We start from the raw sequence: 19,217 nt of genomic DNA, 5'->3' as shown, positions 1-19,217 counted from the left end.
CTCTGTGTATCTATCCATGTCCTTTTTAAATGATATAATTGTATCCACCTCAACCACTTACAATGGCAGCTTGCACTATCTACACTACCCTCTACATGTGAAGGTTGCCTCTCAAGTCTCTTTTAAATCTTACTCTAAATCTTTGCCCCCAGTTTTGAACACTCTACTCTGTGGAAAAAACTGCTACCATTGCACCTTATCAATGTCCCTCATGATTATATAAATCTCTACAAGGTCACCTGTCAGTCTCCTACACTACAAGGAATAAAGACTTAGCCTGGCCAAACTCTCCTTATGACTCAGGCCCTTTGGTCCTAGCGACATCTTCATCGATCTTTTCTGCATTCTTTTCAGTTTAATCAAATCCTTCCTACAACAGGGAGACCAAATTGTACACAGTATTCCAAATGCAGCCTCACCAAAGACTGCAACATTATGTCTCAATTCCTGTGCTCAGTTCCCTGTCTGATGGAAATGCTAATTTCTTCAGATTTTAATTCATATTCAAGATTTAAAACAAATATCACTTTGAAATTTACTTTTAGTTTATCTTGACTCTTTTTCACTTTTTTTTTCCTTCAGCACTTGATTTAACCTAGAATTCACCAAGAATAATATACACCTCTATTCCACCTTCTTGGAGGAAATGCTTCAATTACTATTATCAGTGTCTATTATCAGCTCACAATTCGGCAACTTGGCATGCAAAAGTTCTAAGAGGGCAAGTCAAACTGATGATGCAAGCTACCCTATTACAGTAAATTATAGCCCAATGGTTGTTTGCTGAAGTAACAGTGGTTGGAAATGAAATTCTCAGAGCTGACAATCTTGACTTGCATCTTACATTTTAATAACTATAAAAACTGATCAGGGTAAATGATCACACAGAATCTTTTTGACATGGGTCCACCACCAACAATCATCACTGCAAATCGCCTGCCATTCTTGCTGTAACTTATTTAAAGTAAAAAGAAAATGCTGGAAACGCTGTGTTTTATACTCTTCATTAGAACTCTGGAACATATAACTTAGACAGTATAGCAAACCCTTCAGTCCACCTTTGTGTGAGCTAATCACGATGCCATTTCAAACTGCCCCCCAACTGCCAACACATGGTCCAAATCCAGCTGTTTCCTGCCCATCCATGTGTCTGACTGAATGCCTCTTCAACATTGCTGTTTTATCTGCTTGAAACATCTCCCATGGCACTGCCTCCCAGGCACCTACCGCTCCATAAGAACAAAAACTTGCCTCACAAGTTTGGAATTTGAGAGATGCAGGTCACACCTCACGAGCCTGATTGAGTTTCTCAGGGAGGTGACAAAAAATTGATGTAGGTAGAGCGCTGGATGTGGTGTGTATGGATTTCAGTAAGGCATCTGACAAGGTTCCCTGTAGTTGGTTCATTCAGGAAGTCATCAAGCATGGGCTCCAGAGAAACTTGGCTACATAGATTTGGAATTGGCTTGCCCTCAGAAGGCAGAGGGTAGTAGTATTCCGCCTGAAGTTAGTAACTAGTGGCATTCTGCAGGGGTCTGTTCTGTGAATGATTAACAGGGCAAAGGGACAAGGTTGGTGGGAGAATGAGCATTGCTAACCTGTTCTGTCACAATTCTCTTTTGAGTGACAGAGTTTGAGAGGTGACTTGATTGAAGTGTATGAGAGGTAGAGATAGAGTGGACAGCCAGCACTTTTTTCTGGGGTGATAATGGTCAGAATCAGAGGACATTCATTTAAGTTGAGTGGAGTAAAGTTTAGGGGAAATGTCAGACTAGGTTCTATTTACACACTGTGGTCAGTGCCTGGAATGTGTTGCTAGGGGTAGTCGTAGAGGCTGACACAGTAGAGACATTCAAGAGATTCTTCAATAGACACATGGATGTAAGAAAAATGAAGGGAAGGGTTATATTGATTATAGATGAGGATTTTGGACTGTGTAGGAGGGAAGTGTTATATGGATTATGGACGAGGATTACAGGCTTTGTAGGAGGGAAGGGCTATATTGATTATGGACGAGGAATATGGGCTGTGTAAGAGGGAAGGGTTATATTGATTATAGACTGTGTAGGAGGGAAAGGTTATATTGGTTATGGATGAGGATTTTGGGCTGTGTAGTAGGGAAGAGTTATATTGGTTATGGACAAATTAAAACCTAATTGTTACTTTTTCCCAGTTTTAATGAAGGGTCTTCCATCTGAACATATTAATTCTTCTCCCTCTCCCATTTAAACCATTGATTTATCAAAACTCCATTATAATGCAGCATTTTTGCTAATATTCATTACTGAAACATTGTTTGTTTCACACATCAAAGAATTTAAAGTATAATTTTGTTGTGCTCCACTAACAAATTGCAGAACTGAAGTAGGAAAGTATGCTATTTACTGCCAGCGATCACTGGACAGAACTCAGAAAAATGGAGGTCGGGAATCAAAACCGTCTAGGATGGAAATCCTATCAATACTCCTGAGAAATCCCTACCACCACTCACTACCATTCAGCATTCCTGTTCATTTCATGAATGGCACCTATCAGGTGAGCATGTAGCTTGGCAATATAACTTCTAATATATGATTATTGCCACCGCTCATTATTTATGGAATGTTAATTGCTCTGGTGCATTCTGTTGAAGCAGAACAAATTGTGGCAATATTTTTTCTTCGTTAGTAGTCAATACTAATTGCAAAAGTTATGGTGCTGAATATTTGACCTGACTTTTTTAAAAAATACTGAGTCATTGGAATCTGAAAATAATTTTTCTGATTGTAAGTCTTAAATTGAATCTAATTGCAAATGCTTGAAAAACAGTAGTGTGTATTGAGATGTATCTTAATTTTTTCAATGAATCTATTGCACAAAACCAAATAATGATCACAACTGCAACATGAGCATCCACAACAGACAATAAATAATTTTCAGCAAGAAGTGACAACATGATTTTGTTGAAAGCATTAAAGCAGTTGTTTTATTTAACATTTTTAACTTTTACAACCTGCATTAGTTATAAAACTTCTGTGTTCTGTGTGTATAGGTGGTTGGATTTGATGCATCCACTACAGTGGAAGAATTTCTACACACCCTCAACCAAGAAACTGGCATGAGGAAACCTGTGCAGTCCGGATTCTTTCTGTACACAGATGATCCTTCAGGAAATGATCAAGAGCACTGTCTCCAGGGAAACATAAAGGTAATCATTTAGCAGATCTGAGGTCTTCTGACTAATGGGAATTCATACATACAAACATGTGTGCAGCTTAATTATTAAAACCAAAACATGTTGGCATTGCAGAGCAGTGGGGTCAAGAATCCATTGAGGTACAAGTTTGTTCAATACTCTGATAACGGTTGGATAGAATAAATGAAAAAAAATCCCTAACCGTATCATAATTAGTTGGGTCAGGCTGGGGAATGTCTTTCTGGAAGGACTGATAGGAAAGGTCAGTAAATATACAAGGAAAAAGGGAACTGTAAAATGAACATTTTAAGATCTACTAATTACTTCAAGAGACAGTTGTTTAAATTATTAACATGTGAAGAAGTCAAGTGTAAAGAAAAGCTTAAACAAAAAGCTGCACATACAAATCTGAAATAAACACGACCTTGTTGGTTTTCTCAATCTAAATAACTTTGTTGCCTAGGTTTCCTCGCATGTACACGCATACAACCGCTCTTGGCTCTCCGTTTCCTCCCCGTGTCCCTGTTAACCCATCCACCAGATGACAATTGACATCATCTACAATTTGTAGCCGTGGCAACTTTTCCCTTTGATCTCTCCATCCAGCCTCACACTCACTGTAACTTTAAACTGATTTGCTTTCAGTTCTCTCAAAGAATCATTAACATGAAATGTTAACTGGTTTCTTTTCCTTCAAAAATTGCCTGACTGAATGTTTACAGTATTTTCAGTTTCTATATTATATCAAAAACTGTGATTTGCATTCTGTGCTCACTCTTTTAATATCTGAAATCAATTAGCCTAGTATCTTAAATTTTGGTGAAAGATTTGATTCTCATACTTTGATCTTGTCCAAGCTTGCTTCAAAAAGTTGGGGAATGTCTTTATGGAATAAAAGTATCATTTCAATACATTTTCTTTCTTTCCAAAGAATAGTTTTCATAAATTTATTTTAAAATAAATAACCACTTTATTAGATCCGCCTAGACACCTGCTCATAGTGCAAATATCTAATCAGCTAATCTTGTCGCAGCAACTCAATGCATAAAACCATGCAGACATGTTCAAGAGGTTCAGTTGTTGTTCAGACCAAACATCAGAATGGGGAAGAAATGTGATCTAAGTGTCTTTGACCGTGAAATGATTGTTGATGCCGGATGGTGTGGTTTGAGTATCTCAGAAACTCCTGATCTCCTCCTGGTTTTCATGCACAACAGTTTCTAGAGTTTACAGAGAAAGGTGCGTGAAATAAAAAAAAAAATCTAGTGAGTGGCAGGTCTGTGGGTGAAAAATGCCTTGTTAATGAGAGAGGAGAATGGCCAGACTGGTTCAAGCTGACAGGAAGGCAACAGTAACTCAAATAACCATGCATTACACAGTAGTGTGCAGAAGAGCTTCTCTGAATGCACAACACATCAAACCTTGAAGTAGATGGGATACAGCAGCAGAAGACAAACGTACACTCAGTGGCCACTCTATCTGGTATAGGCGGTACCTAATAAAGATACCCTAGAGTGTATATTCCATTATTTTAAACTAATATTCTCATGGAATGAGTGATAACTTGTATAAAACCATTCCATTTTACTGATACTTTATACTTCAGGATGAAGTTGTTCCCTAATTACCCTCTCAATTCCAGATTGTCAGAATCAGGCTTATTATCACTGATATATGTCATGAAAGTTGTTTAGCAGCAGCAGTAGAGTATGACACATTAAAAATTACTATATGCTACAATAAGAAATATAAAAAAATAAATAAGTAGTGTAAAAAGAGAGCCAGAAATGAGGCAGTGTTCATTGGTGTCTGAACCGTTCAGAAATCTGATGGTGGAGGGGAAGAAGCTGTTCCTAAAATGTTGAGTGTTTGTCTTCAGGCTCCTATACCACTTCCCTGGATATAATGAGAAAAGGGCATGTCCTGGATGGGGAGGGTCCTTAATGATTGATGCCGCTTTCTTGAGGCATCTCACTTTGAAGATGTTTTTGATGGTGGGGAGGCTAGTGCCCATGATGGAGCTAACTGAGTTTACAACTGTCTGCTGCTCTGCAGCAAATCTCTTTGTGTTGGCACCTCTATACCAGACTGTGATGCTACCAACCAGAATGCTCTCCACTGTACATCTGTAAAAAATTTACTGGAATCTTTGGTGACACACCATATCTCCTCAAACTTCATAAGGTATAGCCCATGGCATATCTTGTTTGTAATTGCATCAATATGTTGGGTCCAGGATAAATATTCAGGGATGTTGACCTCCAGGAACCTGAAACTTCTCCTGTTTTCCACTGCTGATCCCTTGATGAAGACTAGCGTGTGTTCTCTCAGCTTCCTCCCTCCTATATTCCACAATCAATTGTTTGATCTTACTGAATTTGAGTGCAAAGTTGTTATTCACTGTTTTGTATATCAACACCCTGAGTTGCCATTTGCAACAAGCCATTCAACATGTTATGAGTGTGAATCATAAATGAACAGGAACAATCATTTACACAAGCTTCTAGATTCTACAGATGCTGGAAGTCCAGAGCAACACACCAAGTTCCTCCAGCATTTTGTGTATTTCAGGCAGCATGTTTGGGCCAAGACCCTTCATGAGGACTGGAAAGGAAGGGAGGAGATGCCAGTCTAACAAAATGGGGGAGGTGATGATAAGTGAAGTCAAGTGGGTGGGGGAGGGAAGATGAAGTAAGAAACTATCGGGTGATAGGTAGAAAAGGTAAAATGCAGGAGAAGACGAAATCTGATAGGAGAGGAGAGTGGACCATGGGAGAATGGGAAGGAGGAGGAGCACCAGGAGTAGATGATGGGCAGGTGAGAAGAGGAGGTAAGAGGGATCCAGAGTGGGTAAATGAAGAAGAGGGAAGGCAGAGCATTCAATGTTCATCCCATCAGGTTGGAGGCTACCCAGACAGAATATCAGGTGTTGCTCCTCCAACCTGAGAGTGGCCTCATCATACAGAAGAGGAGGCAATGGACCAACATGTCAGAATGGGATTGGGGATTGGAATTTAAATAATTGGCCACCAGGAAATCCTGCTTTTTGCAGATGGAGCGAAAGAGCTTGACAAAGCAGTTCACCAATCTATGTCTCACAAATGTCGAGGAGGCCACATTGGGAGTACATGTTCAGGAGATTGAGAGTATGTGATTCTCAGTGAGGGATGGAAGTGTATAGGGACTGGGTATCCATGGCAAAAACACTCAATGATCTTCACATGCTCTCGATCTCAACAAGTTTCAATTCCCTGGCCTGATCACCTCATTTTCACCATTTTCAGTCTCTTCATACTTCTATCCCCATCAAGACCTTAAAGCTCTCTGCTTCTTTCTCAACAACAGAACAAACCAGTTCTCCTCCGCCCCCTCCTTCCTCCATCTGGCGGAACTGGTCCTCACCCTCAACAATTTCTCTTTCGGCTCCTCACTCTTTCGCCAAACTCAAGGTGTCGCCATGGACATCCACATGGGCCCTAGTTGTGCCAGCCTTTTCAATGGCTATGTAGGTGAGTCCATGTTTCAAGCCTTTCCTGATAATCCTCTCCAACTCTTTCTGCACTACATTGATGACTGCATTGGTGCGGTTCATGCACCCATGCTGAGTATGTCAATTTCATCAACTTTGTCTCCAACTTCCACCCTGCACCTAAATTCACTTGGTCCATTTCTAACACCTCTCTCCCCTTTCTCAATCTCTCTTTCTCCATCCTTGGGGACAAACAGTCTACCAATATGTTTTATAAACCTACTGATTCCTACAGCTATCTTGGCTATACCTCTTCTCAACCCATCAACTGTAAAAATGGCATTTGTTCTCTCAGTTCCTTCATCTCTGCCGCATCTGCTCCCAAGACATCAGAGATGTCCTCCTCCTTTAAAGAATGGGACTTCACCATGAATGTTGTCCCTACCCGAATCTCTTCTATTCCCTAGAAATCAGCGCTCACCCCATCTATGCACTGCCTTAACAGTGATAGAGATCACCTTGTCCTCACCTACCACCCCATGAGCCTCCGCATCTAACGCATCATTCTCCACAACTTCCGCCATCTTCAACGGGACCCTACCACCAAATGCATCTCTACCTTCCCCTCCATTCTCCACTTTCCACAGGATCATTTCCTTGGTGACTCCCTTGCCCATTTGTGCCTCTCTACTAATCTCCCTCCTGACACTTAGCACTGCAGGGAGAAGGAGTGCTACACCTTCCATTCACCTTTTCCCTCATCTCCATTCAGGGTCCCAGGCAGTCTTTCCATGCCAGGCAACACTTCACCTGTGAATCTGTTGGGGTTTTCTGCTGTATCCAGTGCTCCCAATGTAGCCTCCTCTACATTGGTGAGACCCAACATAGATTGGGGGACCACTTTTTCAAGCACCTTTGCTCCATCTGCATAAAGCAATATTTCCTGGTGACCTACAATCTTAATTCCTATCCCCATTCCCATTCCAATATGTCAGCCCATGGCCTCCTCTTCTGCCACAATGAAGCCAGTCTCGGGTTGGAGAAGAAACACCTTACAGTCTATCAAGGTAGCCTCCAGTCTAATGGGATGAACATCAATTTCTCCAACACTGGCTAATTTTTTTCCCTCTCCTTCCCTCTTACTCATTTCGCCATTCTGCCCCCCTGCCTCAGTTTATCTCTTCTCAGCTACCTACCACCTACCGCTGGTGCCCCTCTTTCCCTCTTGTGGTTCACTCACCTCTCCTATCAGATTTCTTCTTCTCCAGCCCTTTTAATTTTTCCACCTATCACCTCCCAGTCTCTTACTCCGTCACTCCCTCACCCGCCCATCTGACTTCACATATCACCTTCTCGCTTATATTCCCTCCACTCTCCCCACTTCTTAATCTGGCGTCTTCCCCCTTCCCTTTCCAGTACTGATGAAGGGTGCCGGCCAAAACATCAACTGTTTATTCCCCTCTAAAGTTACTGCCTGATCTGCTGAGGAACAATCATTTAATAGTAGCTTTGTGATGTCTACATCACATTAATTTACCATTGCTTATGAAGTGTAGATTTCACAATGGTGTCTGTCTTGCAATGCTTGCATGACTGCATCCATTGATCCCTCCTTTACAGTAATACACATAGAAAAAGAGGCCTCTGATAGCAGCTTCCACCTTATGCATTTGCTAGAAGATGATGTAGATGTGAAGGACTCAGAATGAAATGTTCAGTCAGTTTGAAAACGATAGAAAGGAGTTTGAAATCTGCCTGGCACTTTCCCTTGAATTCTACATTGCTCCAGCTTGATTTCAGTTTCAGTCTTCCGACAGGAGGTCAGCTTCCTGTTCATCAGAAAATGAAGGTAACATTCATTGGCGGAAAGTTGCTGCCTGACTTGCTAAGGATTCCGACATTTTCTTTGTAATTTCCTCTGCAGGAATTGTGTAGGCATGTTATAGCAAAGATATTTTGGAGAATATTTATATCTGATTATGTTTCCGGAACTTAAACTTTTTTGTGAAGCGCAAAATTGAAGTCCAGAACGAGGGGCCACAGTTTGAGGATAGAGGGGAAGCCTTTTAGGACCGAGATTAGGAAAAACTTCTTCACACAGAGAGTGGTGAATCTGTGGAATTCTCTGCCACAGGAAACAGTTGAGGCCAGTTCATTGGCTATATTTAAGAGGGAGTTAGATATGGCCCTTGTGGCTACGGGGGTCAGTGGGTATGGAGGGAAGGCTGGGGCGGGGTTCTGAGTTGGATGATCAGCCATGATCATAATAAATGGCGGTGCAGGCTCGAAGGGCCGAATGGCCTACTCCTGCACCTATTTTCTATGTTTCTATGTTTCTATAACAGTTAGTTGGAAACTTCTTAACAGTAATTTTATTATGAAAGATAAGACAGTTTAATTCATGGTTATGATAAATAATGATTTTAAGAAAGGATAGATTTCACTCTAGAAAATCATTAGATTTCTGAAAAGTTCACGAACAGTGCCTCATTCTTTTTTTCACAATTTATTTATTCTATAATTTATAGTAATTTTATGCCTTTGCACCGTACTGCTGCCACAAAACAACAAATTCTGTGTTAGCGATAATAAACTTGATTCTGATTCTAATTCAGTGAAGGGAATATTCCATATATGTACTGCAATATTATTGTAACATGGTGTTATGATCTTGCCTAGGTTTAACAAATTCATTATATTTTCAGAAATGTTTTTTACCTTGTTTCAGATTTGTGACATAATTTGCAAATGGGAACAAGCCTCCAAGGAACAGCATTCTGGCAAATATGAGGGTATTAGAACTGTCCGGCTCACCTATAAGAACAGGTAAGATGAAACCAGACGGAGTGGGAATACACGTGCGTTTGGAGGTAGTTTAGTGATGATCGCTTCCAGGAATGATTTGGCTGCGTTATGTCGAATGGTTGAACAGAGTTCAGAGGAATGAGAGATGATCATTTTGAAGCGTAAGATTCTAATGGGCGAGATAAGATGGATGCTGGGAGGATATTTCCCATTGTGGAGGGTATAAAGGACTGGGGGCACAGTTGATAATAACTGGTTAATATAAAGAGGAATTTATTCTTTAGAAGGAATAGTGAATCTTTGGAGTTCTGTATTCCAGAAAACTGCAGAAGCCGATTCATTGAACTTTAGAGCATTGGACTTTAGAAAATTTGAGAGTTAGGGGGAAATCAGGCAGGAAAATGGAATTAAAATCAGCTGTCATTTTATTGAAATCAGAGCAAGTCTGAGAGCTAAATAGCCAATTAAATTGCAAATGACGTAGATTTATTTTCAGTAACAAGCGAGACTCTGATTCTCCCTGATGGAATACATTAATGTTACATATTCCATTCCATTATTTTCATATTTGCAGGCTGTATTTCTCCACACAAGTTCGCGGAGAAACAGATAGAGAAAAGCTCTTGCTGATGTACCAAACTAATGAGGCAATTGTAAATGGACGTTTTCCAGTCAACAAAGAACTTGCATTAGAAATGGCAGCACTGTTAGCGCAGGTAAGAATGTAACAGACCTGTTGATGAATTGCAGTTTCATGAATCTGTCTCAGTTCAGCAGTGTAAAGGAAATATCTATATCAGCTAAATGTATGTAAACCAAGTTTCTTTCTATGCTTTCTTCCACATTTCTGTAAGTTATTTTTATTCCACATATTATTGGTGTGTAATCCTCTACAAACAGTATTATTTACCTATTGTTAATGATCAAGTATCACGGAAAGCTTCCTGAGGCTACAGATTGTATTTTTTTTCATAAAAGCTTAACATTGTTCAGATGATGTTTCAGTATAAATAAGCAAAGCAAGCTGCGTGGCATCGTTCCCTCACAGCTTGTAAACATGAATCCAGCAGCTCTTCAAAACATCACAGTTAGCCATTTCACTTTGGAATCATAAAGACTAGTGCTGAGAAACTATTTGATCTTATGAGCTATCGTGCTAAGCTCGTGAAAATGTTTCCAACAAATGTTAATTAGCAAAAGTGGTTTCCAACACCCCCATTATTTTGGTTTGATTTCTTGACTGGGAATTTTTTTTTATATATCTATCACCTACAGTATATGGTGTGTACCACTGGGGCATTACACCATTAAATCAATACATTCTCATACAATGTATCAATGCCACACATTTTTCTTCTTTAATACAGCCAAGAAGCATTTGATAGCCTGTTACAGTGGGCCCAGCTGAGCAGTGTCCAGTGGTGTCAGGGCCCTAGATCATGGCCCTTCCCCAACAAGCTTTGGACAGATAGTAAAACTCAAGGAAACTGTGAAATGTCTTTTGCACCAGGGATATCCAAACTGATGTACACAGACCCCTTGGTTAATGGTAGGGGTCCAATATCATACAAAAGGTTGGGGATTCCTGTTCTACACTCTGATTAATACAATTCAGAGGGAAGATTGCACTGACAACCTTTTTTGGTCACGACAGCAACTCTTCAAATTACCATACAATAAAAGGGGGTTCATCAGAAAGGCTGTATGGTTTACTGTAGAATGCCCAATCACCTAGTTGTGAACCTTGGTTGTAATCACAACCTTTTCCAGCAAGATTATTTAACTTATTAAATAGTTATGGTGGAGAAATTTGATACATCCACTAATTGTGGCAGGGTCAGATGACCTACTCCTGTTCCTATTTCTGCAGCTTTTATGAAACAGTGAATATATGGTGGCACAACCGTCATTACATGTTTTTCTTATTAGGTGGAGTTTGGAGACTTTGAACGACCATTCTCAACTCCAGCATGTCATATCTCAATGCAATCTAAATCAAACCAAGCACTGAAGCAAGTAATAGAGAAATTTTATCCTAAAAGATACAAACAAGGCTGTACAGATGATGAACTCAAGTAAGTATGGAACCATTGAGGACAAATACTGACAACCAAGGTTTGCGAATTTTACTCAAACACAAGAAAATCTGCAGCTGCTGGAAATTTCTGGGGCAACGCATACAAAATGTCGGAGGAACTCAGCAGGCCAGGCGGCATCTATGGAAAAGAGTAAATAGCCGACGTTTCAGGCTGAGATCCTTCAATCAGGACTGGGAAAAAAAAGATGAGAAGTCAGATGTAAGAAGCTGGGGGAGGAGAGGAAGAAGTACAAGGCGATGGGTGAAACCGAGAGCTGGGGAGGGGGTGAAATAAAGAGATGGGAGGTTGAATGATGAAAGAGTTAAAGGGCTGGAGGAGGGGGAATCTGATAGAAGAGTATAGAAGACCTGGAAGAAAGGGAAGGGGGAGGGGCACCAGAAGGAGGTAATGGGCAGGTGAGAGAGGGAAACAGGAATGGTGAATGGTGAAGTGAGGGGAGGTCAATTACCAGAAGTTCGAAAAATCAATGTTCATGCCATCAGATTGAAGACTACCCAGACCGAGTATAAGATGTTGCTCCTCCAACCTGAGTGTGATCTCATCGTGGCAGAAGAGGAAGCCGTGGACTGACATGTCAGAATGGAAAGTAGAATTGAAATGGGTGGCCACTGGGAGATCCCGTTTTTTCTGGCATTCAGAAAGTAGATGCTCGGCAATGCAGTTTCCCAATCTTATGTCTGGTCTCACCGACATACAGGAAGCCACACTGGGAGCACTCCCTTGTCAAATCTCTCCCAACACAACTCTCATGTCTAAGCCATCTCCAATGGGATCCCACCAAACACATCTTTCCCTCCTGCCCCCCCCCAACTAACCACTTTCGACAGGGATCACTCTCTACACGACACCCTTGTCCATTTGTCCCTCCCCTCCCCACTGATTTCCCTCCTGGTACTTACCCTTCCAAGCAGAACAAGTGCCACATCTGCCCTACTCCTCCTCCATCATTACTATTCAGGGCCCGAAACAGTCCTTCCAGGTAAGGTGACACTTTGCCTGTGAGTCTGTTGGGGTCATCTACTGTATCCAGTGCTCCTGGTGTGTCCTGCTGTATTTTGGTGAGACCCGACGTAGATTGGGAGACTGCTTCAGCAAGCACCTACGCTCTGCCTGCCAGCAAATCAGGATCCCCCAGTGGACACCCATTTCAGTTCTACTTTCCATTCCCATTCTGCATGTCATTCCCTGGCCTCCTCTTCTGCCATGATGTGGCCACACTGAGGTTGGAGGAGCAGCACCTTGTATTCTGTCTGGGTAGCCTTCAACCTGATGCCTTGAACATCGATTTCTCAAACTTCCAGTAATTGCTCCTCCCTCACCATTCACCATTCCCTATTCCCATTTCCGTCTCTCACCTGCCCATCACCTCCCCCTTCCCTTTCTTCCATGGTCCTCTACACTCTCCTATCAGATTCCCCCTTCTCCAGCCCTTTATCTCTTTCACCAATCAACTTCCCAGCTCTTTACTTCACCCCTTCCCTACCCCTCCTGTTTCACCTACCACTTTCCTCTCTTCCCCCCCACCTTCTTACTCTGACCTCATATTTTTCTCCAGTCCTGATGAAAGGTCTCAGCCTGAAACAGTTTCTCTTTACTCTTTTCCATAGATGCTGCCTGTCTTGCTGAGTTCCTCCAGCATTGTGCGTGCATTGCTTGCAATTTTAACGTTCATTTAAATCCTCATGCAGCTTTTTCATTGTTGAAAGACTGATTATTTTATTCATTTTGAGTGCTTAATTAAAATTCACAGATAAGATTTCAAAGCAAGTATTGTTCAAAAACCAGTCTGGCAGGCACATACAGCAGAAGTTCCTGATTACCGGTGTGTTTATTTCAGACAATTACATCAGCGACTTTCTACTAAATGGATGGCTCTCCGGGGCCGTGTTGTTGCTGACTGCATACGCATTTACTTAGCTGTAGCTAGGAAATGGCCATTTTTTGGAGGAAAGCTGTTTGCTGCGAAGGTATTATTTTGTTTACTTTTATGCAGCTTTGATCCTTTATGTGAATTCCTTGTTAACATTGTGCTATATTAAAAGTCACATAAAACTGGTGTCGTGGTCTTGGGTAAGATTTTACAGGGCAAAATTGTCATCAACCGTATTCGGAGATCCCAATGCAGCTCCCTCTAAATTGGTGAGACCCTACATAAATTAGGGGACCGTTTTGTCAGGCACCTTTGCTTGATCCGCAGAAGGCAGGATTTCCCAGTGTCCCGTTTTAATTTCTGTCCCCTTTCCCAATCAGACACGTTAGTCGATGGCCTCCTCCCCTGCCGTGATGAAGCCACTCTCAGGGTGGAGAAGTAACACCTCATATTCCATATGTGTAAACCTCCAACCTGATGGCATGAAATGGATTTCACCATCTTCCAGTAATTTTTTTCATTTCCCCCCCTCCCCCTCCTCTTGTTCGATCCCCCACTCTGGCTCCTCTCACATCTCCTCTTCTCCTCGCCTGCCTATCACCTCTCCCTGGTGCCCTTTTCCCTTCCCTTTTCTCCCATGGTCCACTGTCCTCTCCTATCAGAAAGTTTCAGCAAAGGTGTCTCTGGTAAAGGCTGACAGCAGTGGTACTACATAAGTGTAGTCTTCTATTTGTGCTCTTTGGGAGAACCCTGTGAGCTGAAGTAGATAAGTCCTCTGTCCTTGAACTATGTGATCCTATAAATTTAACAGTGAGTAACAAACTAAAATATGGGAAAGATCAGTTGCAGCAACATTGAAATGTCTGGAGACTAGGAAGCTGAGAGAGACAGTAACCTTGCCCTCCATGGGCAAAGCATTCCAAGTAAATGTATGAGTTTGCAATTTAAATCACTTGTCACAGTTAGTTGTGCTGTGAGTATACAAAAACTGGGATCCTTTGGTCCTGTGAGATTATAAATATTGTGTTGCACACCGTCGATGTATTTCTTGAGTTTAATGCTACAAAGAATGGTGTTCATTCAAATGAAAATCTTGCCAGAAATTTGAAAGCATATTTCATATTGAGGGGTAATACTCCCAGAATTGTGAATAGTCATAGTCATAGTCATACTTTATTGATCCCAGGGGAAATTGGTTTTCATTACAGTTGCACCATAAATAATTAAATAGTAATAAAACCATAAGTAGTTAAATAGTAATATGTAAATTATGCCAGGAAATAAGTCCAGGACCAGCCTATTGGCTCAGGGTGTCTGACCTTCCAAGGGAGGAGTTGTAAAGTTTGATGGCCACAGGGAGGAATGACTTCCTATGACGCTCTGTGTTGCATCTCGGTGGAATGAGTTTCTGGCTGAATGTACTCCTGTGCCCACCCAGTACATTATGTAGTGGATGGGAGACATTGTCCAAGATGGCATACAACTTGGACAGCATCCTCTTTTCAGACACCACCGTCAGAGAGTCCAGTTCCATCCCCACAACATCACTGGCCTTACGAATGAGTTTGTTGATTCTGTTGGTGTCTGCTACCCTCAGCCTGCTGCCCCAGCACACAACAGCAAACATGTTCGCACTGGCTACCACAGACTCGTAGAACGTCCTCAGCATCGTCTGGCAGATGTTAAAGGACCTCAGTCTCCTCAGGAAATAGAGACGGCTCTGACCCTTCTTGTAGACAGCCTCAGTGTTCTTTGACCAGTCCAGTTTATTGTCAATTCGTATCCCCAGGTATTTGTAATCCTCCACCATGTCCACGCTGACCCCCTGGATGGAAACAGGGGTCACCAGTACCTTAGCTCTCCTCAGGTCCACCACCAGCTCCTTGGTCTTTTTCACATTAAGCTACTGATAATTCTGCTCACACCATGTGACAAAGTTTCCTACCGTAGCCCTGTACCCAGCCTCATCTCCCTTGCTGATGCATCCAACTATGGCAGAGTCATCCGAAAAATAGTATTGGTCTGCTTGACCTTAAGGTAATTTTAAGCTCTAAATATCCATTTTAAAGATTTGTACAACAGAATTTCAATGACATTTCAATGACAATGAACTAAGCATAGCCATTTATTAAATTTTACTTTAAACAGTAATGTGCTGGTTAATTTTCTAAGGAGAGAACATATTTTTTTGTTGGAGAGAAGAGGATTCCAATTCATAGCACTGGCAATTGTGATAAGCCATTGGAATTCAAAGGATGATCAAGAAGGTGGTCAAATTATTGTTTAACACAATCAGCTTCACCATCTATAATATTAACAATATTCAGGAGTGCATATATTTCCAGAACTTTAAAAAAAAATTCTTTCAATTTACCATGGATTTTCTGAGTGTAATATACATCATCATTCACCTTTTATTTCTGTTATACAGCCTATAGTCCCACCACTATCTGATACTGCACCAGTATGGTTGGCTGTGAATGAGAATGGCATTAGTGTACTGGAATACAGCTCAATGGTAAGGCTGATCATCTTTGCATATTATGATTACACATTTGCCACTATTTAAACACTCAGAATGATGCTGTACAACCAAAGAGGCATTTTTCCCTTTTACATTAAGTCAAGTTGAAGCCAAGTCTATTGTCCTGTGCATGAGTACATGTACAATGTACAATTGCAATGAAAAATGTACTTGCAGCAGCATCACGGACACATAGTATTAGATACACAACGTTCACACGAAAATACAAACGCAACGTAAGTTGTACAAAATGTAATACATTCTAAATATTATTTCATACACATTTACAAAGCATTTAGACATGCACTGGCTTCACCAAGACATCGAAAGGTTTGATTCTAATCAGTGTAAATGGGGTTATTGTTGTTAGGTGCAATAGGCACCTCCAGCATGATGGGCCTAAGGACCCATATCAATGCTGTACACTCATAGACTCTCTGATGTGGGTCAGAAACTACTGAGATTTTTGGAACCTAGAATATGGGCAAAGGCCTTTCAGGTTAGTGACAGTTTGCAGTGAAAGGAAAAGTTGAGCATGGACCGTGGGTGGAAGAAAAGGAGATCAAAAAGGAGCAAAGATTGGGTGTGGAGTCCTGGGCAACTAGAGGTATCGATGGATAGAATTGCTCTGAGAGAAAGCAATAGCAGGGATAAGGACACAAGAGAGTTCTACCTAAAAAGTAAAATACTGAAAGCAAAACCTTTCTGTAAAGAGATAGACGCATTTGTCAACATGGAACATCAGATTTGCAGGGTGGCCTTTATGTATTTCAAAAGTAAACCTCATTCTTTAGTTATGGAATGTAGGTAGTTCACTCCATTTACCAGCCTAGAATATCCATAGGAGCTTTTACCAGTGACCAATCAGCATTTGAGATTCATTATCAAGAACAAATTGAAGTAAGGCAAGGGCAAGCCTCAGAGTGGACAGAGTCTGAGTGGAGATTTTGAGACTTCATTTCTCCGAGGCTTCAGCAAAGAGCGGCTTCAGTTGGAGAAAACAAAATCAAAACACTGTAGTTAGAGGAGTTTTTTTTTTCCATGTTCTTTACATTTGCTCAGTTAGGACAGTAGGAGTGCCAGGCAAGACAGTGGAATGCTCCTTTTGTAGGATGTAGGAAGGCACAGAGACCTCTGGTGTCCCTAACAACTACACCAGCAGGAAGTGCATCCAGCTGCAGCTTCTAACAAGCTGCATTAAGGAGCTGGAGCTGGAACTGGATAAACTCCAGATCATTCAGGAGGCTCAGGTGGTGATAGATAGGACATATAGAAAGACGGTTACACCCAAAGTGCAGGACACAGGAAACTAGGTTACAGTCAAGAAAGGGAAAGGGGTTAAGGAGCCAGTGCAGAGTACCCCAGTGGCCATCCCCCTCAACAACAGGTATACCACTTAGGATACTGTTGGGGGGAATGACCAAACAGAGGAAAATTACAGCAGTTGGGTCTCTAGCACTGAGTCTAGCTCTGTGACTCAGAAGGGAAGTGGGTGGGGGGGGGAAGAAGATGTGTGCTGTGGTGATAGGGAATTCATTAGTTAGGGGAACAGAAAGGAGATTCTGTCGGGAAGAATGAGATTCCCAGATGTATGTTGCATCCCGGGTACCAGAGTCTGGGACATCTCAGATTGAGTCCTCAGCTTTCTCAAGTGGGAGGGTAATCAGCCAGAAGTCGTGATCCATGTACCAATGACATGGGTAGGATGAGTGACAAGGTTCTACAAAGGGAGTTCAGGGGGTTGGGTGCTAAGTTGAAGGGCAGGACCTCCAGGGTTGTGATCTCAGGATTGCTACCCATGTTATGTGCTAGTGAGGCGAGAACTAGTAAGGTTACACAGTTTAACACATGACTAAGGAGTTGGTGTAGGAAGGAGGACATAAGATTTTTGGATCATTGAGCTCTCTTCCAGAGAAGGTGGGACCTGTACAGAAGAGATGGTTTTAGAACAGGAGGGAGCCTAATATCCCAGCAGTAAGGTTTGTTAATGCTGCACGGTAGGGTTTAAACTAGAGTTGCAGGGAAACAGAGTGCCAGAACAGTTAGTGGACGTGTTGTGGAGACAGATGTTGGTAAGACCTTAGACAAAGTCAGGAATCAAAAGGGTTGAGCATGGTGCGACTAGAGTCCTGAGCTGCATATATTTCTATGCAAGAAGTATTGTAGGAAAGGCGGATGAGCTCAGGGCATGGATCAACACCTGGAATTATGATGTTGTAACCATTAGTGATGTGGGCACGTGGCCAAGTGGTTAAGGCATTCGACTAGCGACCTGAAGGTCGTGAGTTCGAGCCCCAGTCGAGGCAGCGTGTTGTGTCCTTGAGCAAGGCACTTAACCACACAGTGCTCTGCGACGACACTGGTGCCAAGCTGTATGGGTCCTAATGCCTTTCCCTTGGACAACATCGGTGTCGTGGAGAGGGGAGACTTGCACCATGGGCAACTGCCGGTCTTCCATACAACCTTGCCCAGGCCTGCGCCCTGGAGAGTGAAGACTTTCTAGGCGCAGATCCATGGTCTCGCAAGACTAACGAGTGCCTTTATAACCATTAGTGAGACTTAGTTGTAGGAGGGGCAGGACTGGCAGCTCAATGTTCCCAGTTCCCTTTGTTATAAGTGTAACAGAGTGGGAGAGGTTTAAGGAGGAGGGGTGGTGTTGCTAGTCACAGAAAACGTCACAGCAGTACTCCCTCAGGATAGACTGGAGAACTCATCCAGGCATTATGGGAATTAACTGAGAATTAAGAAGGGTATGATCATGTTAATGGGACTATATTACAGACCACCGAAGTCCTAGGGACTTGGAGGAAAGATTGTAGACTGTTGCAAGGAACATAAGGTTGTTATAGTGGGTGATTTTAATTTTCCATATATTGACTGGGACTCCGTACAATCAAAGGATTAGATGGGATAGAGTTTGTCAAAAGCTTCCTTAATGAGAGAGTGTGCCATACTGGATCTGCTATTCCGGAATGAGACAAGGCAAGTGACAGAATTTTGTATAGGAGAACAATTTGCATCTTGTGACCACAATGCCATTAGGTTTAAAGTAAATATGCAAAGAAATAGGTCTGGTCCTTGAGTTGAGATTCTAAATTGGAGAAAGGCCAATTTTGATGGCCAGAAGTGATCTGGCAAATGTAGACTGGGACAGGCTGCTTTCTGGCAAAGCTGTAGCTGGTAAGTGGGACACCTCAAAGACAACATTTTGGGAGTACAAAGCTTGTATGTGCCTGTCAGAATAAATCTAACGATAACAAGTGCAGGGAACCTTG

The 19,217-nt window shown here is 42.0% G+C and overlaps 1 protein-coding gene across 1 annotated transcript in view; it reads left to right on the top strand.

Moving 5' to 3' along the window:
• Positions 1 to 19,217, top strand: part of LOC134350465 (pleckstrin homology domain-containing family H member 2-like) — a 145,168-nt gene that overhangs the window by 103,373 nt on the left and 22,578 nt on the right. Inside the window, exons 22-28 of the mRNA XM_063055678.1 lie at positions 2,358 to 2,535; positions 3,032 to 3,187; positions 9,373 to 9,470; positions 10,024 to 10,165; positions 11,379 to 11,524; positions 13,386 to 13,515; positions 15,850 to 15,936. Coding sequence (XP_062911748.1) covers positions 2,358 to 2,535; positions 3,032 to 3,187; positions 9,373 to 9,470; positions 10,024 to 10,165; positions 11,379 to 11,524; positions 13,386 to 13,515; positions 15,850 to 15,936 — 937 coding nt within the window. The remainder of the gene's footprint in view (positions 1 to 2,357; positions 2,536 to 3,031; positions 3,188 to 9,372; positions 9,471 to 10,023; positions 10,166 to 11,378; positions 11,525 to 13,385; positions 13,516 to 15,849; positions 15,937 to 19,217) is intronic.

This window comes from Mobula hypostoma, chromosome 8, assembly GCF_963921235.1.
Source record: "Mobula hypostoma chromosome 8, sMobHyp1.1, whole genome shotgun sequence".
NCBI lineage: Eukaryota > Metazoa > Chordata > Chondrichthyes > Myliobatiformes > Myliobatidae > Mobula > Mobula hypostoma.
This window is presented reverse-complemented; position numbering and strand designations above follow the sequence as displayed.